We start from the raw sequence: 27,304 nt of genomic DNA, 5'->3' as shown, positions 1-27,304 counted from the left end.
TTAACTTTATAAAAGGAAGTACACTGATGACTGATAGAATATAAAATCTGTTTTAACCAACTTGACTCGTCCTCCAGTCCAGTCGGTGGCACCACACCGGAAAGCTGGTTTGCTTGCTATCCACCAAATACCAGAAGAAGAACACGAAGAGCAGAGCAGCTGACTGACTGTCATAATGGTATTAATTATCTATCTTATTTCTTATTGAACGATAGCTGAGTTTATTTTCGTTTCACATTTGAAACCATTAAAGCTATAATATGTGACTGCTTTGTTTTGTGGATAGTTGATTTATTTTCATTTTGTGGACAGCGCACGCTAATCGTCCAGTGTAGTCTTAAAGACTGAGCAACTGAAGTAAACATTCTTCACTCATTTTGCTCTTTCATTTTTTATTTCAGAGGTTCCGATTTTGTGGAGATCTGGACTGTCCCGACTGGGTCCTTGCAGAAATAAGCACCTTAGCTAGAATAGTAAGCGCGGGTTGTCTACTTTTAATTGGTGTTTTGATGCTCCCTTTGACACCTTCTGTCTAAAACTGAATTATATATAATTTGCTTCATTGCTGTTCTTCACAGTCGAGCGTGAAGATGAAACTTCTGTGTGTGCAAGTCATGAAAGATCTGCTTGATGAAGGCATTGATGTAAGAGAGCACTGGCTACAGCAGACTGCTATAATGGAAACTAGCCTAATCTAACTAATAACTGTATACAATTATCTGTTTTCAGTATGACAAAGTTTCAAAGCTGACCACAGATGCTAAATTTGGTGAGTATAACCCAGTTTTTGTGTCATGTGTTCTCAGTAATAGTGATGTGTCAAATAAGATTATTATAAATCAAATGTTTCAATACTGATAAGCTGATGATCATTTTCGTGTTATGGCTTATAACAATAAATGGCTGATATTACAATTATTTTCAAATAATATTTGATGTTAAATATTAATATTAAATTGAAACTAAAATTAGTAGTTTTAAATGCTACATGTGAATTTAGGCAATACAGTGTGGGAAAACAGGATGTGGATATTGATTTTGAGATTTGCTAAAGATAACATTTAACATTGTTATTAAACTATTAGTGCTTTTAAAGATTAATTGAGTGTCAGATGACGTCAAAAGTTAGGATATGAGCGACAATGAAATATCCATTGCTTACCTTTCAAAAAGTGCTTTATACATAAAATTTATGATTAATTGATCAATGATTATAATTTTTTTTTTCATTTTGACTGATAACTGATATGTTACCAATATGTATACGTCCCTACATAAATGTCTTTTCTGTTGTCTGTGTGTATTTTATGCCATATCTCTGGATAATGTATATTTTTTTCCCAGAAATTGGAGACATTAAAGCCAGTGTAGCTGTGCTGAGTTTCATTCTGTCCAGTGCTGCTAAACATGATGTAGACAGTGAATCTCTCTCCAGTGAACTACAGCAGCTTGGCCTGCCGAAAGGTAAGGATACGCACTTTATCATTTTGTGGACTTTATAGTAAAGTGCCCCATTATGCTATTTTAACTGTTACTAATGTTGTTTTGACGGTCTGCGGAACGCTAGGTAAATACAGTACAGGCCAAAAGTTTGGAAACATTACTATTTTTTATGTTTTTGAAAGAAGTTTCTTCTGCTCATCAAGCCTGCATTTATTTGATCAAAAATACAGATTTTTTTTTTATATTGTGATATATTATTACAATTGAAAATAATTGGTTTTCAATTTATTGTACTTTAAATTATCCTTTATTTCTGTGATGCAAAGCTACATTTTCAGGATCATTACTCCAGTCTATCACATGATCCTTTAGAAATCATTCTAATATGATGATTCATTATCAAAGTTGGAAAAAGTTCTGCTGCTTAATATTTTTTCATAACCTGTGATACTTTTTTAGGATACTTTGATGAATAAAAAGTAAAAAAAAAAAAAAAATGTTTTAAAAATAGAAATCTTTTGTAACAACAATATACACTCACCTAAAGGATTATTAGGAACACCTGTTCAATTTCTCATTAATGCAATTATTTAATCAACCAATCACATGGCAGTTGCTTCAATGCATTTAGGAGTGTGGTCCTGGTCAAGACAATCTCCTGAACTCCAAACTGAATGTCAGAATGGGAAAGAAAGGTGATTTAAGCAATTTTGAGCGTGGCATGGTTGTTGGTGCCAGACGGGCCGGTCTGAGTATTTCACAATCTGCTCAGTTACTGGGATTTTCACGCACAACCATTTCTAGGGTTTACAAAGAATGGTGTGAAAAGGGAAAAACATCCAGTATGCGGCAGTCCTGTGGGCGAAAATGCCTTGTTGATGCTAGAGGTCAGAGGAGAATGGGCCGACTGATTCAAGCTGATAGAAGAGCAACTTTGACTGAAATAACCACTCGTTACAACCGAGGTATGCAGCAAAGCATTTGTGAAGCCACAACACGCACAACCTTGAGGCGGATGGGCTACAACAGTAGAAGACCCCACCGGGTACCACTCATCTCCACTACAAATAGGAAAAAGAGGCTACAATTTGCACGAGCTCACCAAAATTGGAGAGTTGAAGACTGGAAAAATGTTGCCTGGTCTGATGAGTCTCGATTTCTGTTGAGACATTCAGATGGTAGAGTCAGAATTTGGCGTAAACAGAATGAGAACATGGATCCATCATGCCTTGTTACCACTGTGCAGGCTGGTGGTGGTGGTGTAATGGTGTGGGGGATGTTTTCTTGGCACACTTTAGGCCCCTTAGTGCCAATTGGGCATCGTTTAAATGCCACGGCCTACCTGAGCATTGATTCTGACCATGTCCATCCCTTTATGACCACCATGTGCCCATCCTCTGATGGCTACTTCCAGCAGGATAATGCACCATGTCACAAAGCTCGAATCATTTCAAATTGGTTTCTTGAACATGACAATGAGTTCACTGTACTAAAATGGCCCCCACAGTCACCAGATCTCAACCCAATAGAGCATCTTTGGGATGTGGTGGAACGGGAGCTTCGTGCCCTGGATATGCATCCCAGAAATCTCCATCAACTGCAAGATGCTATCCTATCAATATGGGCCAACATTTCTAAAGAATGCTTTCAGCACCTTGTTGAATCAATGCCACGTAGAATTAAGGCAGTTCTGAAGGCGAAAGGGGGTCAAACACAGTATTAGTATGGTGTTCCTAATAATCCTTTAGGTGAGTGACCTCATAGCTGGCTATGACCATTATTGGTTTACTCTGCTCTGATTGGTCAGATGGCCCATTCTGTTGTGATTGGTCTACTCTGCTCTGATTGGTCAGATGGCTCATTCTGTTGTGATTGGTCTACAGTGCGTGCCGGAAATGAAACTGCCTTTTCTGAATTTCAGCTCCAGATCTTCCTCAGCACTTGATATACAGCTATACAAACAGTAATGATGGCGTCGGTTTTACCGTATCAATTCGAGCCAGAGTTCTCATCCTTTGGAAGTGCATCAAATTGATTGGCTTTCGCAACGCAGAACACAGCGTTTTCTTGACATGTCGACAACACGAACCAGACTCTTCCAGTCTCAGCTACAACTAGTGATTGAGGATCAAAGTAGGGCTGGACCCGAATATTTGTTCGGTGGGTTGGTATTCGATTTGAAAATTTGACATTCGAATATTCTTTTTTTTGCACACCTGGCATCCCCCTCGAAACAGTTCTCATTTGCGCTTGAATATGTTCAACACTATAAAATCTGACGAAATACGATACTCTTTTTTTTACAATTATCTTATATAGCCTAGCCATTTTTAATAGGATGGACAGTTGAAGGAACCCAACCTCGGTATACTTAATAAATATATTTGCTTCTTTTTGGCCTATTAAAGTGTTCCTGCAACGGGAGTATTCTCTGGCTAGAGCGCAGAACAGCAGAGTGTGTGTGGACAGAAGTGCATGCCTGAGCTTGTATTTTGGGTTAAGCTGCGTTGCTTTGACATTGTGGAAAATAGAATAATAGAAACAAAATGTATTAAGCTTTTTTACCCGTTATCAATCTAAATTAATCTCGTTTTTAATTTAACTTCATTTCGTTTTTCTTTATTTAAATTTCGTTTTTTTCTTTATTTAAATTTAGTTTTTTCTTTATTTAAATTTTGTTTTTCTTTATTTAAATCTACCCTTTACTGTGTCAGTTATTTGGGTCCGTGTATCTTTTGGTCATTTGATTTCCTGTTTGGAATGGAATAACGAGAAATGAAAACCAGCTCATTTATTCATTTTTTAGTTTAGTTTAAAGAACGAAAAATGAGATTTTGGCTTGATTTTTCATTTTTCGTTAGTGGTTTACAAATCAGTTTATGGGTTCGATATTTCATTTGCACATGTGGGCGGCGCTGAAACGGCCCTTTCATCTGATTGGTCAAAACGCTCCGCCTTCAGTAAGCTACGAGCTTTTCTTTCTGTCAGGCAGAATAAGAGTCAGTACGAGTGCGGCACTGACAAATGCACTTTAATAAAACTATGTCTGAAACCATCACTCACTGTTAACTATGCACAATATTTGAAGCAGAAATATCTATGTTGCTGGTCACGTAATTCGTGCTAATGCGACTTGCTAGCGACCCCAATAATGTGAGCAACAGTATATGACAGATTATTTTAGCATGATGTATTTCCCGTTGATAAATACAGTGCAAATAGTTCCGTCTCTTTGGATAAAAGGGAAGTGGAAATAAAAATCAATAATAGGCTGAACTGTACTATGATAATATGTCCGTAACATGTACCACTCTCGTCTTTTATTTACACCAAAAGGCAGGTAGGCGTGTGTGACAAATGTACACACATATGTGTGTGTGACATATGCCTGACTGTAGGCTATAAATCATTTTGAAAATTGAATAGAAATAAAGTTTATATTTATGAATGTAAGCATGTGTAGCCTACTCAGATCACATGAAAAGAAAGAGACAGAAAAGAGAGAAGCTAGAATCAGTGAACGTACATTAATACTGACAAAATTACCAGGTTTGGGATTAATTAAATCATGTCGGTTGAAGAGCACGGCATACCTTTAAAATGTTATTAACTAATACAATTTTATTACATACTGAATTGGTCGATGTTTCTCTGAGTTTTCTTTATTATGTTGGCTTAAGAAAGCCAGCATATTTGAACATTATTATTATTATTTATTATTATTATGAAAAATTGACTCCGCCTAGAACTAATGGCGCTTTTCCACTGCATGGTACGGCTCGGTACGGTTCGACTCGGCACGGAACGGTTCGGCTCCCTTTGCTTTTCCACTGCGTGGTACGACTCGGCTCGGTACGGCACGGTTCGGTTCGCTTTAGCTCGGTTGCTTTTCCACTGCAGTTAGTACCGCTTCAAAGTGGGTGGGACTGATCGTTATAGTTGCCGTCTCTACTGCCATGACATCATCATATTAAATACGAATTTTTCATTCCGTGTTTCCCCATCAGCTCCTCGGCAACCAACGAGAGGAACGTCTGCACCACGTCCACTGACCACGATTCAGCCATTTCTTTTTTTTAAGTTTATACTCTTTTTTTTTTTTTTTTTAAGCAAATACTTTTAAAACAGGCGCTGTGTTGGCTGTTGTCTACTGGCTATTTAAATCTAGCGGGTTTAGTGTCTCGTGTTGTAAATACAATGACGCTGGTAGTGATGATTCTGTCTGACCAATCAGTGATCTGCAGTGTTTGCACGTCACATTTTAGTATCGGTACGGTACGCTTGGAACCTCAACAGAGGTGGTACCATTTAAAGCGAGCCGTACCGTACCGTGCAGTGGAAATGCGCCATAAGTGAGCCAAACCGAGCCGTACCGTACCATGCAGTGGAAAAGCGCCATAATGCTTCACCAAACTCAGCTCAGACCTTAAGACTGGTCTGACTCGCTTATATCTGTTCTAACTGGTCAGACTTACTTTCCCAAAAAATCAATCGACGAGCAATGAAGGCCGTAATACTTAATGGTGTCCACTAGAGGGGGCGACAGGATAATAAGTATTTTCTACTCTCTTTCCCTGTTTGCATCAGTTTTAAATGACAAATAAATGCATGAATTTCATTCATAAATAGGCCATGTCTGTGTATCCACTCTCTAGTTTATTTTAACATATTGTTATCCACACTGGTTTTTGCATTTAATGTTTGTCCATCTGGAACTTTTATTTGTCATGAGCTCTATATTTTAAGATGTAGCCTACTAGAGAGAAAAAATATGATTCAACAACACAAACTCTGTTTTTACTCTGCAAATTTGTTTTACTTTCAAGTAGGCTATAGCCTACAAGTTGGCCTGCTTTTTGCCATGGCTTGCCATACTGCCCAGAACAAACAATATTTTCTCCACACGAGATGTTTAAAAACCCTGCATGTAGTTTTTGTGAAGATGAGCACATATCTTACAAAGGTTCCAGTTCTGTTTAGGCCATTGTAGTTTGTAATGCTTGTTATGCTCCTAATTTTATATAGGCCTAACACATTTAAACTTCTATCTATCTATCCGACCGACCGACCGAGCTTCCTTTGAGAAAAATAGCTGACCACCTTTTTTAAACTGTTATTTAAAACGGTGGTCAGCTATAATTCACAAAGGAAGTGCATTTGTGCCGTCGTTGGCGTTATACGAGAGGGACATTTTGAATATGAGCCTACTGTAAAATCAGCTGACTTAAAAATGCGGATTGATCAGTGCAGTTATTCCAGACGCCTCCCGGTGCTGTTCGTACTGGAATTGTGTAATCACAGATTATGAACAGATGTTTTCAGAGGTGGACAAAGTACACAACTTCCTTACTTGAGTGAAAGTACAGATACTACTGGTCAAATATTACTCCGTTACAACTAAAAGTTGTAAAGACCGATTTTTACTTAAGTAAAAGTACAGAAGTACTCGTTTTTAAAAGTACTTAAGTATCAAAAGTAAATGTCAATGCATTGTTTTATTATTGTTGTGTGTAATACTTACAGTACCTTATGCCTCTGAATCTATGCCTGCCTACCTACCCTCATATCAATATCAAATGTATTTCTAGAACACAGTTCCAGTAGTGGGATTGAATGTGAGATTGAATAAGTGCACTCAATAATCTCCACAATGGTTTCGGACACCAAAATGGCTGTTCCCTCAAATAGTGCCATATTTAAAGTTTTTGGGCTTTTAGTATGAATATGTTAGCCTTACTGTTATCTATAAGCTAATGTGCACCAAAACAATGACAAAATTCGCATTTAGAAGACCAAACCCAACGTTGAAAATGAAAATCAGTTTCAAGTACAGTAAAATCAAGTAAAGTACAGATACTCAAAAAGTGTACTTAAGTACAGTACTCAAGTAAATGTACTTTGTTACTGTCCACCTCTGGATGTTTTACACAACAAGGATATATTCCCATTGGGTTGTTGGGTTTTCATGTTTAATGGGAACTTTAGACATAATGATTTTTATACTGTACAAACTGTTATCCCCTAACTCTAATGTTGACTTGACTTGACTTGACTTAATGTAACAGTTATGGGTAGGTCATCTACGGACATCTAATGTTACGGACATATTATCATGAGTTCAGCCTATTATTATTTATTTTTTCCACTTCCCTTTTATCCAAAGAGACGGAACTATTCACACTGTATTTATCAACGGGAAATACATCATGCTAAAATAATCTGTCATAGGCTAATACTGTGGCTCACATTATTGGGGTCGCTTGCAAGTCGCAGCAGCACGAATTACGTGACCAGCAACATATTTCTGCTTCAAATATTGTGCGTAGTTAACAGTGAGTGGTGGTTTCAGACATTGTTTTATTAAAGTGCCGTCAGTGCCTTTGTCAGTGCCGCACTCGTACTGACTCTTATTCTGCCTGACAGAAAGAAAAGCTTGTATAGCTTACTGAAGGCGGAGCGGTTTGACCAATCAGATGAAAGGGGCGTTTCAGCGCCGCCCACATGTGCAAATGAAATATCGAACCCATAAACCGATTTGTAAACCACTAACGAAAAATGAAAAATCGAGCCAAAATCTCATTTTTCGTTCTTTAAACTAAACTAAAAAACGAATAAACGAGCTGGTTTTCATTTCTCGTTATTCCATTCCAAACAGGAAATCAAATGTCCAAAAGATACATGGACCCATGTATTAAGCTTTTTACCCGTTATCAATCTAAATTAATCTCGTTTTTAATTTAACTTAATTTAGTTTTTCTTTATTTAAATATACCCTTTACTGTGTCAGTAATTTGTTAGTCAGAAAAATATTAGACTACCTTATTAAAAGTATTGCTTAAGTTAACAGACCTGTGTGTGTGTGTGTTACGTGCGAGTGTATTTACTTTGTGTTGTTCATGGGGAAGATGTGTTTAATATCACTAGTTCAGTGTCCGTTCTCGGAGCATAAGCCCTTCCTGCGTGAGCTGCGCCGCTTCCCGCTCGCGTTGTTCTGTAGTTTATTAAAAGTTTATTAATTCTGAACATGTCGCGTCTCGCGTGTCTATCTATATTGCACCAAATGCGACACTGCACTCCCTTGTGAAGTCGATTGGATGAACGGTTCTCGAAATAATCAAAATGCAAACGAACAGACCGAAGAATATGTTCAGTCCCCTCTCTCTGAAGCTTTGAAGCTCAAAAAATGGTATTCGGACCAGCCCTAGATCAAAGTAGACGTTATTCACAAGCAACCAGTGAAGACCATAGATGGGCATTATGCAAATTTGTACGATCAGGAAGGAAGACTGGAATTACTGGCGTTTCAGGCACTTCAGAATCGGTTCTTTCTTTTGGGAGACAAACACTCCATTTATAATGCACTTTAATCTTTGCAGACCTTTTACAGTCACAAACAGCTTTATTACACACTGCATGGGGTAATACCTGAAAAAGGTGCAATGGTTTAATCATGTATTTGTTTGTGTTTAGAGCACGCCTCAGGACTGTGTAAATCATATGAAGATAAACACAGTGCTCTACAGGAAAAGCTGAGGGAGAGCAGCCTACGATGTGAGTATTACCAATAAAAAAAAAAGAAAGGAAATACATTCCGGATTATTTATTTGCATATAATCTCCTGATCCATGTCATGTGTCAGTGGGTCGTCTGGAAGCGGTGAACTGGCGTGTGGATTACACCCTGAGCTCCAGTGAAATAAAGCAAGTGAATGAACCCACAGTCCAGCTCAGACTACAGGCTCAGGACCCCGAGACAGACTCCACAGAGACCACCGTTGTCTCCATCACTGCTGACAAGTTCAGAGTCCTGCTAACAGGTGGCCGTGTTTTCCTTCTGGGATCAGTAATTATACATTGTATTATGCATATTGTAAATTTCCTTCTTTTTGTTTTCCAGAACTCAAACAAGCACAGACTATGATGAATGCACTACAGTGAACCAGTCATCCTTTGTTGAAGAGGATTGATGAAATGTGTACGTGCACAGAATCTGTCCGTGTACATGAAATGTGCTTCTCAGAAAGAAAAGAATAATGTTTTTATAACATTATGTATTTTGTAGAGGTCTCCAAATGTGGTTGCTCAAATTGAGCACTGACCTTAAAAAAGCACATCAATCAGATTAAAATTTTTTATTCATTTCTTTTTGGACCAGACGTCACTAAACTTAATTTTGTCACGGGTTGAATGACATCCTGAGAACATAAAGCTCTTAGTGATTCATCTCACCTCATGTATTTGTCTTAATATCATGTGCATTTTCTTAAATATATTGTTGTTTTTTCTCTCTTTAAAAAAATGAAATGTAATAACAGTTCAGTTTCTATATTTCCTTAACGTTACTTACAATTTAATTTGTTCAATTTTTTATTGTTTGTTTTGTTACTAATGTAATTAACAGTTTGCAGTTAAAGGGGAATGGCATATCCTTAAAATACAAATACATACTATTTAGAGTTTATTCAGTCAGTTGGAAATCTTCAGAATTGAAGAAATAAACTACAACTCCCATGATCCTCCCGTGTCCCGTTTCATAAACATTAGCACACACCGCGCGAGTTTACATTATTATATAACATACATCAAGAGCAAAGGTGAGTTGGTGCACGATTCATTGAATTTAACCAGCGATTTACTGAATATGATCTTGCTGGCTATTCGGGAGAACACGTTGCAAAGCGACAATTCGTGAACTTTGCATGTAGCATCTAAACATGCATGTACTAGTTGCTTAGCGCTTACGGCAGACTTTCATAACAGCATCGTTCAACATCAGGAAAGGATTGTAAACCAGCACAGCACGCTTATCAGACGCTCTACATTAGAGTACAATAAACATCAAGCAGTCCAGTTGAACTATTTTAAGCATTAGAGGCACAAATAGCCGTTAATAAATTATTTCTCCACCGTTAATCAAAAACATATCTTGAAACTGTTGACAAATGGCAGGACGTAAATTGTTCGGTTTTTATGGACTTTTACACGGATTGTAGCGGCAACTGAATGTGCCGAGCTTCAAAAAAATTATATGTAATATATTATTCATTAATTTATCGGAAATATTTTATTACAATTTGTTAGTACGTACATGCTTCATTTAGGCTAAATCTTCCACTCCATTACCCATTTGGTCAGAAAAGTTTTTCCCTAAGTTTGTCCCTAAGAAAATTGCAAAAACACACATCAGGATATTTAGACAAGTTCTGGTTTTGGCTGCAAAAAGAAAGAAAGAAGAAGAACAAAACCAACTAAGAAATAAAGCAAATTAGTTTGACTGTGAAAACAATTTAGTTTGACTTAAAATCTGATTCTTCGTTTTCTGAAGGTTAATCACCTACTTTCACTAGCCTAAAGTGTTAAAGTCAGCATGAAGCGGAGGTTACAATAGTCTTTTCTTCCCTGTTGTGACATAGGCTATATCCGAGTGAAACAGCTACTTGAACAAGAAAGATGTAGCAGGGCGGACTTGATCGGATGGTTGTGGTTTGCTATTGGTCGATGTCAAGTCAAGTCAAGTTTATTTGTATAGCGCTTTTCACAATACAGATTGTATCAAAGCAGCTTCACAGTATTAAATTAAAGTAATACAACAAAGTTTGTTTCAAGAGGAATTTATTGATTGATAAAATTAAATTAAATATCCCCAAAATATCCCCAACTGAGCAAGCCAAAGGCAACAGTGGCAAGGAACCGAAAAACTCCATCAAGTGACCTAATGGTGTCCTAAAACTCCATCAGGTGACCTAATGGAGAAAAAAAACCTTGGGAGAACCCAGGCTCAGTCGGGGCCAGTTCTCCTCTGGCATTTATGAGCTAGAGGCCGGATTGTAGTTTGAACTGTAAGATTATATGAATGCCTGGCCGAAGAGATGCGACTTTAATCTAGTTTTAAACTGGGAGAGCGAGTCTGAGCAACGAACAGTATCAGGAAGACTATTCCAGAGTTTTGGAGCCAAATGTGAAAATGCTCTCCCTCCTTTGGTGGTTCTGAATATCCTAGGTATGACCAAAAGCCTTGAATTTAGTGATATTAAAGAGCGCGATGGATTATAGGGCGATAGAAGATCCGTTAAATAGACTGGAGCTAAGCCGTTTAGGGCTTTATAAGTCAGTAGCAATACCTTGTAATTAATACGGAACTTTATAGGTAACCAATGCAGTGATGATAAAATCGGTGTTATATGATCATATTTTCTTGATCTCGTAAGAACTCTAGCGGCGGCATTTTGGACTAACTGTAGCTTGTTTATTGAGGATGCAGGACAACCAGCTAATAAAGCATTACAGTAATCCAGTCTCGAGGTCATGAATGCATGAACTAACTTTTCTGCATCAGAAACTGATAGCATATTACGTAGCTTAGCAATGTTTCTAAGGTGGAAAAAGGCTGTTTTTGTAATATATGAAATATGATTTTCAAAATGATTTTCATGACACCGCTTCCAATCACGATGTCATGTGATTGACAGGTTGCCCCGCCCTCGTGCCAGTAAACGCGTCATCAGAGAAGAGAAGACTGCAAGAGGGAGAGTTATTTTGATTAAAGCAACATCAAAGATTCTTTTGTACCTTAAAATAATGTTTCCAAAATCGTTTCAGTGGTTCATCAACTCGTAACAGGGTGAACGGCACTTCTGCATTCGCTTTGCGGCCCTCTATCCACTATAACCACACTATGCAAGTTTGCCAGATCGGGTAGCGGATCTGTAGTTCGAATGAGACATAAGAAACTACAAATTTGACTTGCTTTACGGCAAGCGTTATAATGTCATTATTTAGTTTTACTTCGTTTCTGATGTCACAATACATCATACTTTAATAAAATCATGAAACATGCTCTACCTTGTCTGTGGACATCGTTAAGCCGGTGCTGGATAAACAAATAGCGTGCGTGCGAAGGTAGGCTAAATTATTTACGACAGCGGTAATGGTCAATTCCGCTTCCAAACAGTAGGGGGAACGAAGAGGAAAAGTGCTTTGGTGTTGCTTTAAAGATTTTAAGGGCACATGAATAAAAAATAATGATGTGCACGGATAAATCATTTATAATAACTACTGCAATATTCCATTTTAAAAAAAGAATTGCAGATTTTGATTTCATTGTGACGACTAAAGCCGCTTGTCCACCAGCGTCTCGATTTCTGACGCGACGCCAAAGCCCATTCATTTCCTATGGAACTACGTCAGGCAGCAAAAACGCCCCGCAAAGCATGATGGGTCGCGTCGCGTCGATTTGGTCAACAGCGGCGCTGCAAAAAAGTATCTCGGTGGATACTTTATGCAAATGAGAGCGTCAAAACGCGGGGCAGCAGCCAATGGAAACTCGGCGGCGAGAATTTGTGTATGGGCGTTGCTATGGTTTCATATTTAAAGTACATTTTTCCCGGCGCGAAAAGCAGCGAAAACGTCACAGGCGTCGCGTCGGAACAAAAATTGATCGGACGCTGGTGGACAAGAGTTTTAGGTCCTATTTTGAACCTGACTGTGGAAAGTCTCTAGTGTAACAACAACATCTGAACCCCTTATGTTTAGGTTTTTCCACAGACCATATTCCTTTCATGTTCGAGAATGCCGGAGGGTCCTGAGCTTCATCTGGCTAGCCTGTTTGTCAACAGGATGTGTGAAGGGCTTGTGTTTACTGGAGCCGTAGAGAAATCTGAAGTGAATAAAAATCCTGAGGTCCCATTCTGCTGCGATGCCTACATCATCAAAGCCCAGTCCAGAGGAAAAGAGGTCATACTCACACTCACACCCTTCAAAAATGATGGTGACAGTAAACGCAAGGTCGGTAAACATCAGTCTCAGCATCCGATGGATGTGGTTTTCCGATTTGGGATGTCAGGGTTTTTCCGCTTTACCTCAGAAGACGATATTCCAAAACATTCCCACCTGCGGTTCTACACTAATGAAAGCCCACGCAGGGTGCTGAGTTTTGAGGACACACGCAGATTCGGCAGCTGGCAAGCAAATGGGACGTGGCAAAAAGACAGAGGGCCTTGCGTCATGTTTGAGTACGAGAGCTTTAGGTGAGGGATTCACTGAACTCTAATGATCATATTGTACACATTAACGTATATCAGAAATTAGCATAAAATATTTAGCCTCACTTTTGTACAAATGTCTTCCCAAAACAGTGATTGATCACGGCCGGCAGTCAGAATAGGACAATTTCCTGGGATTTCAATTCATGGGATTTCAGTATCAATCGGTCCAGGATAACTTAGTATGTGTGTTTAAATATTTCAGGGAGAATGTTCTTTCAAATCTGTCTGACAAGGCATTTGACAAACCCATCTGTGAGGCTCTCTTAAATCAGAAGTATTTCAACGGGATTGGGAACTATCTTCGAGCAGAGATTTTGTTCAGGTAACTCCCTTTCCAATGTTTTCTACGTTCGAAATAAATTGTGTATCTTAACTTTGAGAATAAAACCACGTTGTCTATTTGAAAAATCCCCCTTTTTTTTTTTTTTTTTTTTTTACTTAATTGTACATTAAACCATTGAAATATTCCCCTCTTTGATGGCCTACTGTCATGACAGTCTAAATCTGATTATGAGAAAAAGGAACTGATTGTTTTCCCCACCCATTTTCAGATTACAAATCCCCCCATTTGTGAAGGCACGGACAGTTCTAGAGGGAATTGAGCTGAAAAATGAGAACAAAAAGGAGATCAAAAAGGTTATTACAGTTTTAGAGGCGAAGAATCTGACCCTATAGTCAGTGTATTAATAGGCACTTTGTTTGGCATTAATCATGAATCTGTTCGGTTTCATCCAGACAACAGATACTGCTGGAAAGAAGGGGGTGAAGGTTGAGACCCCAGACCTCCTTTCTTTGTGTCACACTGTTCCGTTGGAGGTGGTGAAATTGGGTTGGTTACACACTGCATTTAATTGTGATATATTCATTTATCAACTGCTATTTTGCACAGCTGTGTATGACAGTACATGCATACCCATCACATTCTGAATAACATGTTATCTCAGATTTGTAGTCGTAGTGTCAGTGAAATTGCCTTTTTAGCTTCAGATCGGTATTTGTGCAACTGATTGTTTACTTCATTTTTATATGATTAGGTGAAAATGGCTATACACCAGCAAAAGCTGAATATTCTGTGCTACAAGCCTGGATGCAGTGTTACTCTGTGGATGGAATGAACTCATTAAGTGACCACAATGGACGGACAATTTGGTTCAAAGTACGTAAATCTTTTGTAAAATCATATTTCTAAACCTGGAAACCATTAAGTAAAATTTTATTTAAATGCTTTGTTTCAGGGGGATCCTGGTCCTATGGTGCCCAAAGGTAAAACCACTCTGCAATTTAAACAGATGATTTATTCCTAAGAATTTTAGTCACTTATAACTAAAAAATATTTTCCATTAGGTGCCAAATCTCGCAAAATTAAGTGGAAAATACAGAAAGATCACGATTATACTGATTCAAAGGTGAAAAGCAGTTACTTTTAAAAATATATTTATATTTTTAACTTGGGTTCATGAACAGATACAAGATCTGACAGATACAACGTCTGCTTCACTCTAGAAAGCTAAAAAGACTCACACCGAGAGCATTGCGATAGAAAAGCCTGCCAAGAAAAAGGACAACATAAAGGTAAAGAAAGAAAGTGCAACCTCTAAAGCACAAGGTGGTTCAAAAAGGCAGAAAAAAGACACAAAGAGGGTCAAAACAGAACCTGCAGATGAGAACACAAAGTCGAAAAACCAAGGAAAGAGAAGCTCAAAAGGTTAGATTCTTACATTCTACATTTGTATTTTTACTTTAAGTATTATACAATGATTTCACTGCAATGTTGTCCTTTTTTAAGTTCCTCCAAGGACTGGGACTAACAAAATCAAAGGCCAACATGTGAAGGAAGTGACTAAAACTAAAAGGAATTCCGTCACCTCTAAGGAAAGTGCAACAAAAGGTATGAATTCAGTCGTGGGCTTTTAATACAGAAGCTGACTGTGCTCAGTGAGTTGTGGCGTCTTGGGTAGCTGATTCAGTCTTTGTCTGGATTCTTTTGTAGCAAAGCCACAGAGGAGAAGTAGTGGCACAAGACGAGGCCGTTCAAGATGATGACTTGAATCTGTATACTTCTCAAAAGGAGATGAAACTACTGTAATGGACCACTTAGACCTTTTATATTCAGTAAAAACTTCATAATCTATTTTTAACATAAAATATGTATACAAAAAATACCTGAAATATATTAAAAAACATTTCCTTAAATTCTACTGTTTAATCGACCATCTTTTCCCCCCCAAAATATCACTTAAATGGTAAGAGAGTTGAGACGAAATAATAACAGGAACAATACATTGTAAATCAAACATTGTAATTTATTTAATTAAACAAATAATTCAACTTAAGTGAAAAAAAACGTTTAAAAAGGTGAAAATGTGTGTGTGCACAACTGTAAATTTTCCAAAAGTGATGGCAGCTACTCAGGGACTTACAAGGGATTTCAGTACCTGCGTGATAACTGATACGGATTGAAATGATTCACTGTATAATTAAGAGGAGAGATCTGATCTGAAAGGGTTTGAACGTTAAGGATATTCCAGAGGTGGTCTTTGACACAGGAATGCTGGGATCAGGACGCTCCAGGAGATCACAACTATAAAGACGATAAGTTATTTATTAGTGTTCTTGACAATACAACAGCAGAAGGTTAGTGTTCATTGTTTACTCACTGCCAGGCTTCTTTCACTTGAAGGGAAGTTGACAAAGTCGCAGTCACACTGCTTCCGTGAGACTCATAGAGGCGAATAAGAAGGGCATTCTCTCTTTCTTCCGCCTGTGAGAAAAAAGGAAACTGAGTTTGTTCTCACGCAGTGGGCAAAATCTGTTAGGAAAGGTTACCGTTAGGTCATTTCATGAACAGGCACCTGTTTTATGGTCTCCAGGATGACAGCAGGTGAATTAACAGAGAACGCACTCAAGGGTTCAGAAATAGCACCTTGATAGACACGGAGCGGGAAGTTCAGGTTGTAGGCATACTGGATAACTGAAGCTTCCTGGAAGGGGCCTTTTCAGACAATGGTTTTATTAATGGTTGCCTGGAAATTACTTCTAATGGTGATGATACACAGGGCAACTTTCTGAGTAATGTTGCTGGGCAATCTTGCCGAGCGATTGTTGCTTAGGCACTTTCCCACTGAAAATGGGCAATAAATTTCTATCTGGATAATTTAGATCGGTGATGGGACCTGTGTCTCATCTGGTTGCCAGTTGACGGCAACATTACCCAGCAACATTGCTCAAAAAGTTGCCCTGTGTATCATCACCTTAATAGTTTAGATTTGAGATGTACCAACCTGTATGTGGCATTAATGCGTAAGTAAAATTATGACGCCCCATATCTGCATTGGCATCTGGCGCTTTTGGAGCCCGCAATCTGTGGGGAAAAAAAAAACTGTGGTGTTAGCAAAACATCATAATGACCGGTCTGTACTTGTGTGAGAAAAATACTGCCATGTTTGTTCATTCTGCATGGGTAGCTTACAGGGACAAGGTCATGATGTTTTCATGGACCGAGTAGCCATATTTGGAGTCATTAAGAAGAGCCACGCCAAAGCCATGCTCAGACAGATCAGCCCATTTGTGTCCCCACACCTATTAAATAAATCATAGAAATAACGTAATATTCTCCAAGAGAACATTAAACCACAGACATTATAAAAGAGGAGAGATGGCAGCTGCTGAGAAACCCATGCTGGGTTTGTAGGAAGCGAAGCCCTGTCTTCAAATTAAAAGAATCAGTCAGCCCATTGGGAAAGACATGGTCCTTTTGGTTTTGAACATGCAAGTACTTTCATTGCACCAACCAGAAAAAGGCAGTTTTTAGCCTGATTTGAGCTAAAGATTTAAGGTTTACCTTGAATTATTTTTGGTCGATTTTATTGGTGCTTGAACAGGTTACTGAAATGTACACTTGGCAAATAGAGTCCCAAACAAAGTACTTGACGTGAACTTAGGCATCTTGTAGCCTATTCTCACACAAGGCCAACAAGACTGTTAGGTGTCCCATTTATAATTTCATGTTTCTAAAGGGTGCTCACGAGCACCTCTTATTAGCCACAATGCTCCCTCATTGTGCCCTTTTTCCAAGCCCGCAACTGAGGACTTCACGGTAGACTACTACTCGACAATCTACTACTGCAATGTCACCAGAATGTGGACTCTTGAGGAAGACTGCTAGGATTGAATGCAACATTTAGAATAGGACCAGCTTTTGGCCATTCAGAAAGATAGGGGCTATACTTCTAATACCAGAAAATAACCCAAGTTTGCAGTACCTCAAAGCGAGCCCAGTCCCAGGAAGTGTTTCTATGAGTGGGCCTCTGCAAGTGTCCGAATTGGATCTCATAGGTAGCGTTTGGGCTGCGCACCTGCACAGGGAACTCCACCTTCAGAAACTTATGTGCCTCTTCCCAGTCCACCTGGAAACAAGATATCCATTACGCTTTACAGAGTTCCTTGAACAGCTGGGTGATTAAATATCAAGCATAAGATGACAAACTTAGTTGTAGTTCATCATTCCTCACCTGCGTATTGAATTTAATATAGGGGCAGCAAGCATCCAGAATAATCTCCTGTCTTATGGTGCTTTTTCCGCTGATCCTTAGCGAAAAGGAGACACTGCCCTGAACCCCCCCAGATCTCACTATCTTAGCCGGCTCAACAAGCTCAATTACAGGTTTCCTGGGAAAGTAGATTTATTGCCATCATTATGACATTAACTTGGGTTCACACGGAGTTCGAAGCTGGGTTCATACGAATCCGATCCCACCCACTGATGTAACAAGAAACATGCTCACCTTGTCTGAAGGTGGTAGTCCATCACATCCCAAGCATCCCAATACAGAGGCACATCATCGAACAAAGAAAACTGGTTTCCAAAGCCACCCTCAGAAATGGTTTCCCTGAAGTCATAACATAGTTGCTTGCAGTAAGTTCTATAAACAACCCTACAAGATTGTGCACTCTGCTTGAAGGCCTACATTATGACTCACCTGTTTGTTTGGACTAAATGCAGGGACATCAATCGACCTTTTTGGTCAATTGTGGCCTTCAAAAGGCCATTCTCCATCATAATGGTCCCATCGACCTGTATCACAAAGAGCAACCACTGAATGACGGAAATGTGTGGGATGAAGAAAATGTCCAAGGGAATTAAGTACCATCATTGTGACGGAGACTGTAGGCTCTATAGGCTCAGCCATCTCGGTGACTTCAGCTACGCCTACGCTAGGTACTCTCACCAAGGCTGTGGAAACAGGGGATATAATAGAGGATGTGCTTCAATGAGCCTTACTGTACTTTAATAAAATCTTACCTTGTCATTAGATATGAATAGAAGATATCTTTGAGGTTTACCCAAAAGAAGGTCATCTGAACAATGCTGTTTTGTTAGTGGGAAGTACCTAATCTTATTTTAGTGCCCTCCCCTGGCAGTGATATGACTTCAGTTCTCTCCCAGGGTAAAGTATTCAGTACAGCTGTGCTGGATCCTACAGCCTTGTCAGGAGAGGATCCCAGTGATTCACAAGCAGCAAGAAGTAGTCTAGATCCTGCGGTGCGTATCTCTGAAAACAAAGTTCATTAGGTTATACTCATCGTGATCTTCATCAAGATAATATCACTTATGTTAGCTTTGTCATACTTGATAAAATGATAAAAGTTAACAGGTTGTACATATCAGTTTTTTGTCATAGTTTACTCATCTTCATTTTTTTCCAAACCTAACATAATTGGATGATGTGAGAGTTCTAGGAGGTAATAATAACTCATTTTAATGACAAGCTCTGGCTCAGGCATTTCAGGATGACTAAAACAACATTTGAGAAGATGTGCAATGGGATTGGTCTGCTGGTGAACCCAGTTTTCCATTCACACAATCTGTTGAGGCAAAGTCAATCTTTTTTTGTGCATCGAAGAATTTGTTGGAAGTATTCAAATATGCCATGTGAGGACATGCACTAGTTTTGATGTCAGAGATGCCAAGTTCCACAAGTTCTCACAGGTCTTGTAACCACACATGCCTCAAATTTGAACATGCAGAAGTGTGAATGAGATTTGAGAGCTATGCCAAAGGTCACAAATTTCAGAAAATGACATCAATTTCAACATTTAACACACAAAACTATCATATACATGTTTTATTACTTTTATGAGTTTTTTTAAAAGCTAGACACAGGCAAGCCCAATTCACTTTAATTGTATGGAAAATAATTATTTTGTGTTCCACTGAAAAAAGACAATAATACAGAGTTGGAACAACATGAGGTTGATTAAATGATGCCAGAATTATCAAGCATCTCTTTAACATTACTAATTGTAATATTAAAACTGAACTTTAGAACTAAATATTAGGGATGCACTGATATGAAAATTTTGGTTGCTACCGATAATCAGTTATTCTTTATATTTGAAAGCCGATAACCGATATATTGGCAGATAAATCTAAATGAATAAACTTTTTATATAATTTCTGAAAGCCTGATTACAAAAACAAAAGTCTCACTATTAAAAGCCATGTCCCAAGCACACAATTATAATGATGTTCTTACTATAATGTTATGTAGCCTATATACACTGGACTTGCGCTGCACATGTTTCAATAACTGTATTTTGCTTTTCGAAGTGATTCCAATCATTTTTCAAGCAATTAAAAACAATAATGGCGAACATTAAGGACATCTGAAGTGTCTCAGCAGAAGGAAATAATCCATTATTTATCGGCTTTAATATATCGGCCACAGTCCGATAACATTAAAATTAACATTGTGCATCTCTATAAAATATGCAGAACATGGTAAAGGCAGATGGTTTACCATCATAGTACTGTAAAGCATCCTCAACAACCATCTCAATACAGCTGCCAGGAATCACATCATGGAACTGGTTGAGTAGAAGCAATCTGAAATAAAGACATGCAGAGAGCCACTTGAGATTTCAGCTATGCTCTTATCATCAGAACATTTAATGCTTGAGCACTTGCCTCCACAGTTCTTGAAGTTTGCATGCTGGATATTTGAAGCTATCTCTTTTACACAAGGCCAGACAGCTAGCCACCTCAACGTCATGAAGCAGAACTTCACATTGACGGTTTCCCAATTTTATCTACAGAGAAAAAAAACGACAAATTAAAGGGGGCCTTCCCATCCAAGTTGACTCAGAACATAAATCAAAAACAAGCTGGTCAATCAGAAACTGACAAATGACAACTCCTTTATATATCAACGCCTATGTAATCATTCAGCAGACCTCCCTTGATGAATAATGATGTGAACTACGTCAGTAAGTGGAGGTTAGCCAATCATAACACAAGTCATTTACACAAAGTCTTAAAGGTACAGTAACCAAAATCAGCCAGATTTCCTCTTATGACAGAGAATAGAAAGTAAAACAAACTGTTTTTAATGCAAAATCTTGACTATCAGAAAAAGTTGACGCGTTATATGCATCTTTATCAAATCAACAATGAAAATAAATGCAGTTAGGAAGTGCACTATTAGGGGGATCGGAAGATGGACACACACCTTTGCTTGTGTGGTGTAAGTGCCATTATGTAGCTCAAGGAAGAGCTCGCCAACCCATGTGCACAGAAGGGATGAGTCCGCTTCCAGCTGAGAGAACAGGACATCAGGACTTGACATCTGAACCCTGGATGACATAATCATGTTCATTAAATCTCACACCAAACTGACGACTCATTCTGGTAAGTATTTTTGAATAACGTCATGAATGCATCACAGGGTAAATAAAATATTAATATTTTTCTATAGTCTGTATAAATGACAGGAAATGGGTGTTTTTGTGTTACACCCTCAGACAGATGAAAAGGAAACTGACTTTGGCAGACAGTCGGTGTCCTGGACACGCTGTAGACGGTCAAGCATTAGCTGTGTTGGGCCACCGCCCCCATCGCCGAAACCAAACAGGGCTGCGCTGTGATTGGCTCGTCCCTTGTCTTTGTTGTTCTTCACTGTGTTAATCAGCTGTGTTGAGTCAAAGGAAGGAGAAATGAGCTGGCCCTTCATTAGAGGGAGCTCGCAAATGATACGTTACATGATGAAAAACGTACATCTTCCACTTTACCCTTCATCTCATAGGAGTTACCCGGAGGAAAATGAGTGAGAACCGGTGTCCCATCAATACCTTCCCAAAAGAACGTGTTATGCTGGTGGAAAGAGGAATCATGAACATCACAAACAACCATAATAAGGGTTTTCACATGTACAGATGTTATAGGCACCCACCGGAAATGTGTTAACAAGGTTCCAGCTCAGCTTCTGAGTAAGAAAACGAGAGATTCCACATCCTTTCATGATCTGAGGCAGCTGTGCGGAGTAGCCAAACGTGTCTGGCAGCCAGAACTGTGCGAGATACAGTAGACAGTGAATTAGTACAGGAAGTGAGTGGGTTTTTTTCTGTAACAGTGACTAGCATACTGTACAAGATATACATATATAGTCATAATCAGACTAGACAACAGTTACTTTTTACTGATTGTATGATTACAAATTCACACAATGGCAGTATATTATCATATAGTTTATGTACATTAAGTCTAAGGAAATACTTGTTTTTATTGTCTGCAACGTATCCACCTTTTTCCTAAGCCCCATGATGCTTTGCACAAATTATGGGAGTAACTTCCGTTAAACTGTAAACAATTTGCAAAAGGTTCGCTCTATGAACACAATACGCATTTTCATTATAACGAGAATGTTGGTAACCAGACAGTAGACGGCAGCCATTGACTTCCATAGTAGGGAAAAAAATACTATGGAAGTCAGTGGCTGCTGTCAACTGTCTGATCACCAACATTCTTCAAAATATCTTATTTTGTGTTCAACAGATGAATGAAACTTATACATCTTTGGAACAACTTGAAGCTGAGTAAATTATGACAGAATTTTCATTTTTGGGTGAATTACCCCTTTAATCAAAAATGTTCATTAACTGGAACATTGAGTGATACAATTTTAAAGTAATTTCCATCATTTTGACAGACAATAGATATTATATTTACCTGCTTTGGAAACATTTGAATTCCAGTAAACACTGCTAACAGGGATTAGAAGTGAAAAGGGGAGACAATTACATCTGAATGTGAAATGCTTCTTAGTTCATTCCAGTGAATTATTCATGAGATGAATCATAAATTAAATCGGGAGAGTAGACCACAATTGCACAGTATTTGTTGTCTTTTTATACCGTTACAGCGGAATACAATGAAAAAGAGAAAAGAATGAGGAGGAAAAGAATGCAGCAACTGAAAGCCTTTGCCATCGATGCCATTCTTGTGATACCATGTCACATTAAAATACTAATCTCCTGACGTCTGATAACAGAATATAAAGGAAATTTTTTTCAGCACATTCAGTCAAACTGACGGATAAGGATTATTTATAGCACAACCTAATGAGTTGAAATGATTTGTCTCAGTCTTTTTGAATGGAACTTCCCCAAACCGGAAGTGCCTCCCATAATCTAAAAACACAGTGGGCTCTTTAAGAAAAAGATGGATAGACGGGAATCAGCCGTTAAGCAACTGAGCGCCAGTAGCTTATGCTTATGGTGTGATGATGCGTAACTATTCGACAATGTCTTGTTCCGGGAGTCATATGCAAATGTCTTTGCCCATATTTTCCCATGGGACCTTCAAAATGAAAGACATTTTAAGCTGACACTTGCAGGATGTTTTAATGGTACAAAGTTTAAGGAAAATTTTATTTCTCATGACAGAACCACTTTTAAAAGGTTTGGTTAATTAAGATGAATTTCTTGTCGTTGTGCTCTGTTACTTTATCTCATCTCAAGGTTATGTCTGACAGATATACAGCCTCATGTGCCCTCCTTTCAGGTTCTCATGCCCTCCTCAGCATTGGCGGAGAGAAGATATGCACTGTTTTTCTTTCTTAATCTGTCCTTTCCCAGTAAATTTCAAAGATTCCAAGACCTGGTTGATTGTGTGACCATGAGTTACTGCATCAAATTCAACACTGATAATGATGTTAAAAAAAACTAAATGTAAACTGTATTGTTATGGGACTGAATGTACCTATTTGTTTTTAGACAAACAGAAGTACCTCTTTACAGTAATGTCCAAATTCATCCTTGAAGAAGTTCTGGCCGTGTAGAAAATGTCTGACCATGGACTCCCCAGATGGCAAGTTTCCATCCTGATATAAAGAAACAGACCAAATAAGCTTGTTAAAGGGTTGGTTCACCCCATAATGACGTGAATTAATTAATTTACCCTCATGTCGTTCCAAACTCGTAAGACCTTTGTTTAACCACTGTGGTGGACTATGGACTAACATGGACTATTTTCACATTTCCGGGCCTTGAAAGTGAGGGCCATTGCGTTGCTGTCAATGAAGGGGACCGAAAGCTCTCGGATTTCATAAAAAATATCTTTATTTTGTGTTCAGAAGATGAACGAAGGTCTTACGGGTTTGGAATGAATTTGGGCGAACTATGCGGTGAGGAAACATAAACAACAGTGTCCTACCATCTCTACCCACGTGCCTCCAACTGGAATAAACTGGCCTTTCTGCACAAAGCGCTTGATCTCTGAGAACAGACCCGGATACCAGCTCTTCACCCACTGGAACTGTTGTGCCTGCACAAACACATCTGTGTTTTTATCATTTCATTGACATCTATTACTTTATACTGAGCTTATTTTTTTATTTTACTATGATTTTTACAAAAAAAATGTTTTTACATTTTAACTATCCCAACATTTAGTATGTTTATTAAGCATTTTCAATTGGCTAATGGCCAAAGTGAAGGCAATTCCTTCTCATTGTGCCTAAAAAGAAAGAAAATTTGTAACAAAAACGTACTTGGGAGCATGTAAAGACAAACTCTGGGTTCTTCTCCATCAGTCTGATCACAGTGACCCAGCTGCGAGCACACTTCCTGATGGTCTCTTCATACGGCCACAACCAAGCTGAGGACGGGATTGAACACATTCAACAAGATTTAACAATTCCTACTGTACCTACATTACCATTTAAAAGTTTGGGGTCGATATGACGTTTAATGTTTTTGAGAGAAGTCTCTTATGCTCACAAGTCTGCATTTATTTAATCAAATACAGTAAAAACAGTAATATTGTGAAATATTATTACAATTTAACATGATGACTATCCTATTTGATCACATTTTGAATCATTACTAATATGCTGATTTGAATAATTTCTTATTATTATCAATGTTAAAAACAGTTGTGCTGCTTAATATTTTTGTGGATGCAATTTTTTTTTTCTGGATTCTTTGATGAATAGAAAAAAACAGCATTTATTTAAAATAGACTTTTTTTTAACAATGTAAAAGTCTATAATCTGATCATTTTTGATCAATGTAATGTGTACATGCTGAATAAAGTGATAATTGCTTTCAAAAATATAAAAATCTGACCCAAACTTTTAAACATTAGTGTATATTTCCACCTGCCAAAAGCGTCATTATTTAAAAAAATAACGAAGTGAAGTAATACTTATTTAATATTACCCGAGTCAATATGGCAGTGGCCCATGGCATGAACCACATGTTGGCTTTCCCCATTTTTCTGGGCAAAAAACTTCTGGGCTAGACTTCGAGCAGCAGCAAATGAACTAGGATTGGCTGGATCGCACAGATTCACCATCTCATTGGCTGTAAACAAGGCCTGGAATCCACGCTGCTCTCCATCTCCGAGTAACTGTGCAAACAGCAAAAAAATTTGACCGGGAATGTTTAAATTGTTGTTCTACTGTTCACTTTAAAGGCAAGGTAGGCGATTTGTTCCAGAAACATTGCAAAACATTGCCTACCCTACCTTAAACATCACAGTTCAATGTGAAAATACCTTGACAATGTCCACAAGCATCTCAAAGTCGGTGAGAAGCTCCCTAACATCTCGATTGAAAACAACAAGCTCGGCCTTCTGGAGAGTGAACTTCCTCTTTGGGTCGGGGGCGGCAATCATGGAACCTTGTCCGGCTCCAAAAAGTCCATTACATGCAAGTTCCACGTATAGGGTAATGCTTAAATATGAGATTAAAACATGAAAATGGAAGCAAATGTATATCAGTTTAGAGTCAGACTTTAGATTTCCACTAACCCATGAGGTTCACTGTCCTTCAAGCACTCGGTCAGAACATAGCTGGTCTTCTCACCTTCTTTGGTCAAACCCTGAAAAATAATTCACAAAGCGTGAACTCTTAAATGTTAAATGTCATTCATGAGATCATGATCTGGTCTTGGGTTTCCAGACCTGAACTGGTTGGTGATCCCGCCACACCATCCCCTCTCCATCGCTCTCCCATCTCAAATGGACCTCCTTCTCTCTCCAGGCCTCTGGGATCTTCAAGACCACTTTGAACCAGCACGTCCACCATCTGCCAAACATTTTTAGTCAATACACTAGTGCTATACAATTTATTGGACAGTAAATATTTACACAACTTACGTGGGTCCGAATGCATCACCAACATTACAAGGCTGAAAGTTTTGCTGGATGGCCTCTGAATAAGGAATTCTCTTCTCCGACAGGAACGCAGTGATGGACTCAAGTGGATGAGTGTCTCCAAACAGTCTGCAATGAGAGTGTTTACATCACTGCTCACAACAAACTACTAAACAAGGTCAAAGGTCTTACATTAACCTTCAATAACTTGTTTACAAGAAAAAAACAATACAAATATTCATTATTTAAAGACATATTAAGTACAAATAGTTCGTTTAACATTAAAACTGATAAGTGAATTTGCATGAACACTAATAATTAAATATCAAACATTATTAGAGGAACAGTGTACAGAAGTGCACTGGCTTACCTTCCTCTAAGATTGCAGTCCGTGAAATATATATCGGAGGTAAACTTCTCCGCTCGCTCCAGTAGAGTCCGTCTGTTTTTCAGTACAGGTTGGTGATACATGATTAAAAACTAGTGTAGTTATGAATGAACAGATCAGCTCCAGACGCGTCTCTGTATTAGCACCCGGAAGTACTTTGACAATAACAATAATCTGTAAATGCTGTGATAAACACTAGAGGACGCCATTGCACCATGTGTTTCCAAAAATATAAGCATGGCCGGTGCCATGAGAAATCGAGTCCCCTCTCATGATTATACTTGTACATACGAACGATATTAATTTAAAATATGTATAGCTTAATAGTGCATAATAAATCAAATTGAACGTAATTTATATCTCTTGATAAACTGTTACAATAATAATCTAATAATAATTGAACATTATTACGCTAACTGAAATATTTGGACATTTAACACTAAAATTAAAACGTAATTACATTTAAAATTATTCTGAATAAATGTAGGGTAAGTATGCATGCATTTATAAACTAAGCTATCAGGCTAATCGGGTATCTGTATGTTCCATCCGTCTATCTATCTATCTATCTATCTATCTATCTATCTATCTATCTATCTATCTATCTATCTATCTATCTATCTATCTATCTATCTATCTATCTATCTATCTATCTATCTATGTCTGTGGCATGTTTGCCAAGGAGACAACACTGTCAGTGGAGAGCTTGAGATGAAATAAGAGATGTGATGTGTGAATAGAACAAAGACAAGGTAAATATCACAATATTTTTATTGTTTGTCCAAATGTTTTTATGTACTTCTAATTTGTATTATTGTTTTCAATATATGAATATATTAGTAAACATATAATAATATGAAATAATATTACTGTAATAACATAGACTAATTACTGTAATAATAATTATTCTCTTCTGTAATTGAGGTTTATAGCAGGTGTTATTAGCGATTAACCACAAATCTAAAAGGGAGGCGAGAGTCCGACACCTGCTATAAAC

General features: G+C 38.2%; 3 protein-coding genes across 4 annotated transcripts; 2 read left to right on the top strand and 1 right to left on the bottom strand.

The window, feature by feature from the left end:
- The first annotated feature begins 66 nt into the window (after nt 1-66).
- commd4 (COMM domain containing 4) lies at nt 67-9,956 on the top strand. The gene is made up of 8 exons (XM_082159347.1): nt 67-178; nt 402-473; nt 579-644; nt 730-769; nt 1,345-1,464; nt 8,914-8,994; nt 9,083-9,259; nt 9,340-9,956. The coding sequence occupies exons 1-8, from the start codon at nt 176-178 to the stop codon at nt 9,378-9,380; spliced, it is 600 nt and encodes a 199-aa protein (XP_082015473.1). The 5' UTR covers nt 67-175; the 3' UTR covers nt 9,381-9,956.
- Nucleotides 9,956-15,679, top strand: neil1 (nei-like DNA glycosylase 1). 2 transcript variants are annotated; one of them, XM_082159334.1, is made up of 11 exons: nt 9,956-10,036; nt 12,975-13,468; nt 13,689-13,808; nt 14,038-14,122; nt 14,222-14,315; nt 14,521-14,642; nt 14,722-14,749; nt 14,831-14,892; nt 14,990-15,191; nt 15,273-15,374; nt 15,477-15,679. In XM_082159334.1, the coding sequence occupies exons 2-11, from the start codon at nt 13,011-13,013 to the stop codon at nt 15,524-15,526; spliced, it is 1,323 nt and encodes a 440-aa protein (XP_082015460.1). In that variant the 5' UTR covers nt 9,956-10,036; nt 12,975-13,010; the 3' UTR covers nt 15,527-15,679. The 2 variants fall into 2 exon arrangements, with proteins under 2 accessions (XP_082015460.1, XP_082015461.1); XM_082159335.1 differs by lacking the exon at nt 9,956-10,036 and having other exon boundaries at nt 11,912-13,468.
- An 89-nt stretch (nt 15,680-15,768) lies between these two features.
- On the bottom strand, nt 15,769-26,463 carry man2c1 (mannosidase, alpha, class 2C, member 1). Its single transcript, XM_082159269.1, has 26 exons — nt 26,290-26,463; nt 25,923-26,048; nt 25,728-25,851; nt 25,575-25,645; nt 25,320-25,497; nt 24,983-25,172; nt 24,313-24,419; nt 23,976-24,086; nt 23,551-23,643; nt 21,715-21,831; nt 21,540-21,635; nt 21,308-21,453; nt 20,995-21,118; nt 20,454-20,575; nt 20,287-20,372; nt 18,877-19,038; nt 18,634-18,719; nt 18,466-18,560; nt 18,271-18,375; nt 17,998-18,154; nt 17,749-17,892; nt 16,956-17,065; nt 16,768-16,847; nt 16,339-16,478; nt 16,144-16,247; nt 15,769-16,067 (listed from the first exon to the last, which is right to left on the bottom strand). Exons 1-26 carry the CDS (start codon nt 26,388-26,390, stop codon nt 15,953-15,955), a joined length of 3,090 nt encoding a protein of 1,029 aa, XP_082015395.1. The 5' UTR covers nt 26,391-26,463; the 3' UTR covers nt 15,769-15,952.
- Nucleotides 26,464-27,304: the final 841 nt, after the last annotated feature.

Source organism: Leuciscus leuciscus (assembly GCF_965113295.1).
Source record: "Leuciscus leuciscus genome assembly, chromosome: 25".
Classification (NCBI taxonomy): domain Eukaryota; kingdom Metazoa; phylum Chordata; class Actinopteri; order Cypriniformes; family Leuciscidae; genus Leuciscus; species Leuciscus leuciscus.
Note: the sequence above shows the minus strand (reverse complement) of the source record. Positions and strands in the feature narration are given on the sequence as shown.

Excerpts from the sequence above, each read along its gene's own strand:
- commd4 (XM_082159347.1), top strand. Across the intron at positions 1,465-8,913 it reads GCAGCTTGGCCTGCCGAAAG|AGCACGCCTCAGGACTGTGT; the intron begins GTAAGGATACGC and ends GTTTGTGTTTAG. Across the intron at positions 9,260-9,339 it reads GTTCAGAGTCCTGCTAACAG|AACTCAAACAAGCACAGACT; the intron begins GTGGCCGTGTTT and ends TTTGTTTTCCAG.
- neil1 (XM_082159334.1), top strand. The coding sequence starts at position 13,011 with ATGCCGGAGGGTCCTGAGCTTCATCTGGCTAGCCTGTTTGTCAACAGG. Across the intron at positions 14,316-14,520 it reads GTTGGAGGTGGTGAAATTGG|GTGAAAATGGCTATACACCA; the intron begins GTTGGTTACACA and ends TTATATGATTAG. Across the intron at positions 14,750-14,830 it reads TGGTCCTATGGTGCCCAAAG|GTGCCAAATCTCGCAAAATT; the intron begins GTAAAACCACTC and ends ATTTTCCATTAG.
- man2c1 (XM_082159269.1), bottom strand. The coding sequence starts at position 26,390 with ATGTATCACCAACCTGTACTGAAAAACAGACGGACTCTACTGGAGCGA. Across the intron at positions 25,498-25,574 it reads AAGGACAGTGAACCTCATGG|CATTACCCTATACGTGGAAC; the intron begins GTTAGTGGAAAT and ends CTCATATTTAAG. Across the intron at positions 16,248-16,338 it reads TCCTGGAGACCATAAAACAG|GCGGAAGAAAGAGAGAATGC; the intron begins GTGCCTGTTCAT and ends TTTTTCTCACAG.